Source organism: Lolium rigidum, chromosome 6, assembly GCF_022539505.1.
Source record: "Lolium rigidum isolate FL_2022 chromosome 6, APGP_CSIRO_Lrig_0.1, whole genome shotgun sequence".
NCBI classification, from domain to species: domain Eukaryota; kingdom Viridiplantae; phylum Streptophyta; class Magnoliopsida; order Poales; family Poaceae; genus Lolium; species Lolium rigidum.
The window spans coordinates 258,079,165-258,087,852 of record NC_061513.1 but is presented as its reverse complement, the minus strand read 5'-3'; the positions used below and the strand labels follow the sequence as shown (position 1 = coordinate 258,087,852).

The window sequence follows — 8,688 nt, the reverse complement described above, 5'->3', positions numbered from 1 at the left end:
GTGAACTTTCAGCAAAGTTGGAGGACTAAAAGTGGACTTTCTTCCATATAAAATGCACATCCATCTTAACCATTAATGACATACAAAACGGAATTCTAACATGAAATAGGAAAAAAAACTGGGGAGGGTGATTTCTTGTGAAGAAACATGTGACCATCAGTATTGAAACCAAGAAAAGATAGCGTGCTATCAGATTTAGCGTCAACCTTCTCTATATACACTTTTTAGTGTGGTATGGCGCTGATTTAGCATGCTCCATATTTGCTATAGTGACGCTAAAACGACGCTATAACACGCTAATTTTTTCATTGGAATTTGAAACATTGGGCTCACACAACTCATGCCAAGACTGTCAATTGGGTTGTCCAGGCCCACGAACTACCACAAACCTACAGAGAGAGTAGACTGACAGCGAGAGCCTTGTGCTACAGATTTACAGAATACCTTCAAGAACGGATCACTGTTCTTGGCATGTAGTAAACGGAAATATTGATGGGAGAAATTAAGGGGCTAGAGCACGGTATCATGTACGTGCGAGTGCGACGTCAAAAGTACTCCTACTACGGAGTACAGTAGTAGCATACATGCATGGGTCATTAAGTGTAGCCCTTCGTTACTCATTTGTACACACATCAAATCACTTATAATTATTTCATACCCGGTGAAGATATATATAGATACAACACGATGGTGTGCATGCCAAAGTCGATATATTGTGGTGACCAACAAACTAGCACTAGCAGCACCTCGTGCTCATGAGAAAATGCAGATATATATTACAAGTACCACATGCACCTGATCAACAATGCTAGTGATTACTAATGCCATACAATCATACGTAGAGCTACAGAATTCCAGCCACATGCATGCGCGGGGCGACCGCTGCAGGCACATGGAGACCTTCAGGTTTCAGCTGCAAGGTAGAGGGGTGCAATACTGGATTAGTTAAGATTTGTGCTTAATTAGGTCAACATGAGTGCTTGACTGCTTGGTATCAAATTTTACCTAGTCTGCGGACATAGTGTGTCTGGACTCTTGACCAAAACTAGTTGAAGGACTGCTGGCTGCAGAGTGGGAAGAAACACAGCAAGACTGAGTTAACACTGCACAATTGAGTAACTTACATTCTCTTCAGTCTGAAATTCCACATATCATAAGCATATGTAGATAATCAGGAGATCTGCTTACCCGAGCTGAAGGGCAGTTGGCTGCATCTGATGCGAGTAGTGCTGCTGCTGATGCTGCTGCTGCATCATGTTCTGCAGAAAGTTTCTGGAATCGTACGGGGCCATGTGATCGTATTCGCTATTCGTCGACGCGGAGCCCATCATGTTCATGGGCTGTTGCCCTCTCTCATTCTCAGTAACCTGCGGAAAATAATCCTCTCCCAGTCTCAGTGATCACAACTAAAAAAATATAGATGATGGCCATATATGTTGCCAGTCATGGTCGATGAACTAGCAAGCCATACGAAATTAATGTACCTTGCTCCTCAGGTAGATGTTGTCATTATGTAGCTCCATTTCCTACAATTTTAAAAAAAATGCTTGCTGTAATTTCGTGTTGAGAAAATAAACAGAATCACTGTCAGTCGAGGAATGCACTGCTATAGCTTATAGTGATAATATTGCTATACTTACCCTCTTCTGCATATACTCAACTTCAGCATACATCAGCTCATTCTGCATGAATGCATTGTTCATTAGATGAGCCACTAACTGATGGAACAAATATAAGAACAGTAGTAGACTTAGAAATACATGTAATGTTTAGTCTGTGAGCATTGCCGTAATAGTTCAAAGTTCAGAGACATAAAATTGTTTATTCAGTTACTATAGTGCTAAACACATTCTACCACAGATTATAGTAGCACCCTACCTTTCTAGCTCTTATCTTGGCTATGCCTTTCTCCAGCCTGCCTTCTAGCTGCTTAAGATCCCTCGGGGTCATGGTGCTAACAGAATCTCTCACTAATGACCTACTGAATTTTTTAGACAAGTTAGATATAAAACAATTAATTTATTTGTGAGGTATCATACTATCATATGGATCATGGTATGACTTGACATATGTTTACCTGTTTGAGTTCTGCAAGCTACTGATCTGCTGACGCAGTTTGGAGGACTCCTGCTGGTAGTACTGCAAGTTTGCCATATGAATATGTGAGAGAGCATTCTTCAATTATCACCTATGTATTTTCCAATATAACAGATATTTTAAGTGACAATTTGAAAATTAATAAGCTAGTTGACAGCAAATATATTTACTGAAATCTCAGTTACAGGGATCTGAGTGTTTCATGTGTGCACTAAAAATTTTCTTTTTCGTGTGTGTTAATATCTCCCAAAACATAAGCTTGAAATTTATCAGATTTTATTGTATGAGTTTCTGTAGGTAAGATTTTCAAATTAAGCAGTGCACCCCTGTAGTCTGCAGGTATACATGCAGAAAATTTCCGTTGTAGTCTAATTAAGCTAAAGAATAACTGGTGTCAATCAACGAATTCATTGATCACATGCAGACATAAGTTCAGATGATAACTCTCTTAATTCATCATTTATCTCAGTTTTAATTTGTATTTCATCTGGAGCCAGGAAAACATTGTTAGTGATGCTAGTTCAAACAGCTATAGCCTATTTCAGAAATTTGTTCAGTTTGTTTAAGAAACATATAGCCATTCCTGTGTGTATCTAGCATGAAATTATGATATCAATCCACTGGATAATATCATGCATGATCCACTGGACAAAACAGAGGATCCTTGTAGAGTTAGGTGACTGTTCCATTGCAATGCCCGTTGTGTAATATCCATGCATGATTCTCATCTGAGGATATCTTGTCACAAGATTTTGCTCAGAGAAATCAAGTTTGCATTTTCTGAACAGTAGCATGGAATGTAAGTACATGCATTTAAGGATTGTATCCTCAACTACTACACACTTCTGAATTGACTCGGCTGATCACATATCCTGGCAGTCAATTCAAGCATTTGATGTAGAGTGAAAGAATGACATGATGTTACCTGGGCATTGACTTCTGCAACCGTGCCAGAATTGGAGGTGTCACTGTTGGCCTTTTTGTACCTTTCAATGGTGGCCTTCACACTGCAAACATTCACTATGTGGGATTAGCACATGCCCTCTGAAGCAAATTACAGAATTCAGCAGTAAAAACTGCAGCATTACCAGAAACTATTATACTATATTCTATATAGTCATATTACCATTGAAAACTCATATGACATGGCGAAAAATAACATTGTTTTTTCTGATAATTTATGCAGATTTACAATTATTTACAGAAATAAAATGGGTGTAACAGAAGGCCTCAAGCACCCAGCGCTAGTCAAACTAGTTTCCCAAGGTTATCTGACAGGAACAGTTCACCTAGCTCCTTAAGGCATACGCAGGATGTGCTACAGTAGAAGTTGTATTCTGCACTAAGACCATACTGTGGCACATTGGTCCGAAGCTTGTGCTATCACAAGTTTCTACAGTGAACCGTGAACTAACCAAGCTTCAAGAGCTACATCCTGTCTAGATACAACAGTAGTTTCCCTTTCCGATGAGCTTTTGCCTGTCATCGCCCATACGATGTTACATGCACATACAAGACTAGAGTACTAAACTATGTGCAATTGTGCAGTGTGTGCAGCACACGAATTATACTGATATTTGCATTAATTGGATGATGTGGCATGATATAATGAAACCATTGGTGACTCAGTTACACACTCATAAGCTCTTTTTTCGTCTATGAAAATGATTTGCAGCTTGAAATGTGATCATTTACTTATATTCAATCAAAATGTATCCATGTTATATGTGCCCCAAGGACCCCTTAAAAAAATATGAAGATCAGCAAAACCTACAGCTGATATTGTAAAAGAGGGTTTTGAAACAAAGTATAATGGCTACAAAAAATCAGGCCTCATTTTCGAAAAAACAAAAACTCATGCCTATATATTACGATAAGCATAATAAGATGTATCAATTATTTAGAAATATTTAAGGATGAAGATGGCACTCTTAATTCGAGAGCAGTTTATTTCAAATTTTGTGGATATATTTTTAGTATGGGTGACTTTAGTTATTAGTTGCCGACGCTCTGATGTTAACGTTACTGAATCAAAGAACGGACATGTTTCTCTTCCATACTTCACTTGCTGTTAACTAACAACGTTATCATCTTGACTCTCAGATGGATCGAAAACACCATATAGTTGGCTCACATTAATACTAGTGTTTCTACAAACAGAAAAATAAGGAACAAACCTCCGTATTTGCTGCATACAGTATGACAGTAGTATTTTCAGAGACTAAAAAAAGTGCATTATTATAATTGTTGGACAGAAGCTTTTGCTGGGTAAATCTCCAATGTTCTGGAGAAAAATGAGCCTACAAATTTACGGGTATAACAAGAGATAGCTTACGTCGAATGTCCAAACAAAAACACAATCTCCACTACAATCAACCTCTCAGCACTTAACGCAATTAATGATTTTTTTGAATTAAAAGCATATTTGTGCTCATCATATGTAAAGAAAAAGCTTACAGAAAATTAACTAATATACTTGCCTGGGTTGCATTATTCCACCAAAACATTTCCCAAATGGTGAATCAGACCAGTAATAAAACTAGCAAAAACATTAAAAACCAGGGAAAATTATTTCCAAGCTAAAAATAATAATAGGTAGATGTAGTAAGCTACCTAGGTAGTGATCACTGCACACCAAACATATCCGATAAAGTTTCAGTAAGATACTTTCCGAAATCTTTTGCTCATGCAACTGTAGACTTGATTGCTAGCTCATGTCTTGTCACCACATCTTTCTGAACTCTCTTGACCGCTAGGTCAAGTTTCAATAAAATTATTAAGCTTGTTGAACAGAAGCTTTTGCTGGGTAAAATCTCAAATGTTCTCAATAAAAATGGGCCTCAAATTTATGGGAATAAGAACAAGAGATAGCTTATGTTGAACGTTCAGACAAACAACTATAAATCAACTTCTCGGCACTTGGTGTAATTAATTAAAAATTTGAAATTACAAGCATATGTACGTATCATATGTGAAGGAAATCTTACAGAAAATTACCTAATACTTGCAGGGGTTATACTATTCCAGCAAACTTATCCTAAATGGTGAATCAGACCACTAATAACCAGCAGATTTTTTTTAAACATGGATATTTATCATTTCCTAGCTTAGAAACATAATAGATAGATGCAGTACGCTACCTAGTTAGTAATCACTGCACACCAAATATGTCCCATAAAGTTTCCAAAAGATATTTTCAGAGATTTCTGCTCAAGCTACTGTAGACTTGACTGCTAGCTCATGTCTTGTCACCACATCTTTCTGAACTCTCTTGTATTCGGACACACAAAACAAAGCAAATCTCCGCATACAATAACCAACAGATCGACATCTATTAAGTCAGAAAAGAAAATTGAGGACAGCAGCATGTAAAATCACAAGGATGTAAAGTCACAAAGAAAGCCGTCGCAGTAGGTAAGCTAGGTAGGTACTACTGGTGAAATACTACAGTTCAGATGTTTCACTCACCAAAGAGATGAAACCTTAGCATCCTCGAGGATGCTATTGGCTGGCCATCTGGTGACAAGCCGGCACAGGATTTCAGATGATTGGACGAGAAGCAGCAGGTTTGCTCGGTTTATCCAATGGACAAACAGGGGCAGGAACACAACACAAGCTTTTACCCACTAGCTCCCTCCCAGGTCCTTAACCATTCTGACCAGGTCACCGGCTTTCCTCACTCCCAATGCACCGGGCAGGCCCAGCACAGTACTACCTCTGCCCATGACATTGGCTGGCTGGCCCCACAGCACCAAGTCTGCAGGGTACACACATCAGCAAGAGGACATGTGATTTTTTTTATCTTGCTTATTTTTCATCCATTGTGACAGTTGCTGCATGGCCACGTGTCCCTCAATGGCAGAGAGGTCTTTCTTTACCATGTTCAGCAACACAAATTTATGGGCTTCCCGCCTTTTGGGGATAAACATTGACTCCATATGTACCCATTGGCTATTATAATTACATTTTGGCTAACTAATTTAGCCTGTCAAAACGTTTTGTATTAGCGAACAGAGGTTGCAATACTCCACGGTCTCTATTGCATACCTAGTTACTCCATTTTGTATCATTTTCCATTTTCTTGCACATTAGGGCAACATGAATTTGTTCAACTAATTAATCTTGTTTCCTTACATACTTTATTTGTATGTAATACTCACTTGGTTGCATTGCTGTCCATTAATCGTCATAATTTATGCATTAGCATTGGCAGTTTGCTTGCATCACTGAAAAATAAAATTAGTGGTGTAATAAATTATTTTGTTAGAAAGTACATATTACACCCATAATCGCATTTTAGCACATACTAAGGTTTACAATAAAAAAAACTGTAATTTGGTGATCTAATTTAAGGTTTGTTATGAAATTTTAAAAATGATACCATTTCAGTTTTGAGTCATAAAATAAAGAATATCTACAATACTATTCTTTAATTTGGATCGTTTAAGATCTGTCAACTGTAAGAAATTGTCGGAAAATAATAACCTTGAAAGAAAGTACAGTGCTACAATGATGGTGCCAGGCATGATCAACATCTCCCGAGATAGATCGAAAGGAAAAGGCTCATGCTATGAAGCCCTAACCCTAGCAACTCATTGGCTGGGATTTGGGAAGAACAAGAGATGATGCAAAACAAACTACACTAGAGTACTTTATTACCTCATCAGACACGCATACACTAACAGAGACACGTACATGGACACACATCATACATGTACTACTAGCATCCACGAGCAAAGAAAAAAAATCCTAGCTAGATCCGCTTCTCTGTACACACAAGCAAAGCTACAAAAGGGAAAGAGGAACAAGGGAGCCCATGGATGCCTTGTATTCTTTGTTCAAATATACAAGTTTGATTTGCATCATGAGGTGTGAGAGATCTACTGAAAAGCTCACCCTCCTCTCTACCTCTCTCTAGAGAAGGAGAGGACAGAGGACACACATAGAGCGAGTGAGTGGAGAAAGGAAAGGCCGCAACGATCATAAATGGAGCAAAGAAAGGGCAGGACCACCAAGCTCTCCCACACTCACAGGAAAGAGAAAGGGCCAGGGCAGGGCAGGGCAGGGCAGGGCATGTACACATACCACACAGAGCAAGCACTGTGCTAGATCTATCTAAACATCTAGCTCACCTCACACGGAGCAGAGAGGAAAGCAGCAAAGGAAACCACGGCAAGCATGCAAGCTAGCTGCATACATACACAAAAGAAACCGTTGCAATTTCTTTCCCCCCTCAGGAACACCAAAATAAACAAGACAGTTAATAACGGAAGGAAGTGGTAACAAAAGATGCAGCTCCCATTTGACCTTCCCAACTCTTTGCCCCAAGAAAGCTAGGAGCAAACTTGCTCCAATTTGGACATGGAAACTCAGAAGAAGGAAGAAAAGAACACTCAGCAATTCAGCATGTGTTGTGTATCTATGGCAGTAGTAGTAGGATCCAAGGTATGTGTGTGTGCTATGCTATGCATAACCATGCCCTTCTTGGTGCTAAAAATAATAAATATAAAAATACAAGTGTATCCTATATGAATAGAGAGAGAGTTGCAACGTGAGTTGTTCACAATTGGTGGTCACCTGTTGTTGGAGTACTCGTAGAGGCGACCTCGCCCGGAGAAGACGATGAGGGCGACCTCGGCCTCGCAGAGCACCGAGAGCTCGTATGCCTTCTTGAGGAGGCCGTTGCGACGCTTGCAGAAGGTGACCTGCCGGTTGGTGGTGTTCTCGATGCGCTTGATCTCGATCCTGCCCCTTCCCGCCATCCTCTCGCTTCCCGCCGCCGACGCCGAGCCCTCCGCAGCCGGAACTGCCAGCTGCTGATCATTCGCACCGGAAGCTCCGGTCGCACAGCTCAAATCGGTCTGAACAGGCAAACACGAAATCCAAGTTAAACAAACGCAAGCTCGAAACTTATGGAACAAATCAAGAACGGGCAGGTGATCCGGCCATGCTATCATGGGGAAGGTTCTTTTCCTCGTTTATAGCATGATGAAAAAGAAACAAACGGCGTGATCCGTGAAAATTTTCCCTTTTGCGGAGCTCTTCAAAGATCAGAGAGATCTTTAATTAGCTCTGTATTTTGCCTAAATTCTGGTCGCGAGGCAAGCAAGATCGCAAACTTGCCATACCTGCATACTCGGACTTGTGCAAAGAAACGGAAGCTAGTTTCCAAAAGCAAAGACAGGAAGCAACAAATTACCATCATGCTCAGCATGCTCATCTCTAGGTGCCTCTGTGAGCCTGTGACGAGCTAGCTAGCACACTTGAGGAAGAGATCCAGAGAGGGAAAGAGAGGGATGTGTGGGAGAGGCCAAGAGCTGGAGGAGGAAGAGGAGGTATTAAAGGGAGGTAGGGAAGGGAAGGGGGAGGAGATAGATATGCAGTTAGCAGGAGATGCTGTGGCCAATTCCTATGGCTGGCTCTTGGCGTTTGTTTCTTCTGGCTTCGCTTTGCGGCACTTTTTTTGGTTTGCTAATTTTTTCCTTACCTCTTATCTCATCTATCAGCTTGTCCTAGTGTAGTGTCAGATATGTGTCTCCATATCCACATTTACATCAGCATGTCGCTCTGTAACTTGGGAGTCTTACCTTG

The 8,688-nt window shown here is 40.2% G+C and overlaps 1 protein-coding gene across 3 annotated transcripts; it reads right to left on the bottom strand.

Annotated features, from left to right (window-relative positions):
- Positions 1-661: 661 nt before the first annotated feature.
- On the bottom strand, positions 662-8,410 carry LOC124660609 (MADS-box transcription factor 3-like). 3 transcript variants are annotated; one of them, XM_047198436.1, is made up of 10 exons: positions 8,297-8,410; positions 7,675-7,958; positions 3,023-3,104; positions 2,078-2,139; positions 1,879-1,981; positions 1,641-1,682; positions 1,485-1,526; positions 1,189-1,367; positions 1,006-1,064; positions 662-913 (listed from the first exon to the last, which is right to left on the bottom strand). In XM_047198436.1, exons 1-9 carry the CDS (start codon positions 8,315-8,317, stop codon positions 1,046-1,048), a joined length of 834 nt encoding a protein of 277 aa, XP_047054392.1. In that variant the 5' UTR covers positions 8,318-8,410; the 3' UTR covers positions 662-913; positions 1,006-1,045. The 3 variants fall into 3 exon arrangements, with proteins under 3 accessions (XP_047054392.1, XP_047054393.1, XP_047054394.1); XM_047198437.1 differs by having other exon boundaries at positions 1,879-1,978; XM_047198438.1 differs by lacking the exons at positions 662-913; positions 1,006-1,064 and having other exon boundaries at positions 1,185-1,367.
- Between the last annotated feature and the right edge of the window lie 278 nt (positions 8,411-8,688).

Excerpts from the sequence above, each read along its gene's own strand:
- LOC124660609 (XM_047198436.1), bottom strand. The coding sequence starts at position 8,317 with ATGAGCATGCTGAGCATGATG. Across the intron at positions 7,959-8,296 it reads TGAGCATGCTGAGCATGATG|ACCGATTTGAGCTGTGCGAC; the intron begins GTAATTTGTTGC and ends TTGCCTGTTCAG. Across the intron at positions 3,105-7,674 it reads TACGAGTACTCCAACAACAG|TGTGAAGGCCACCATTGAAA; the intron begins GTGACCACCAAT and ends GAATGTTTGCAG.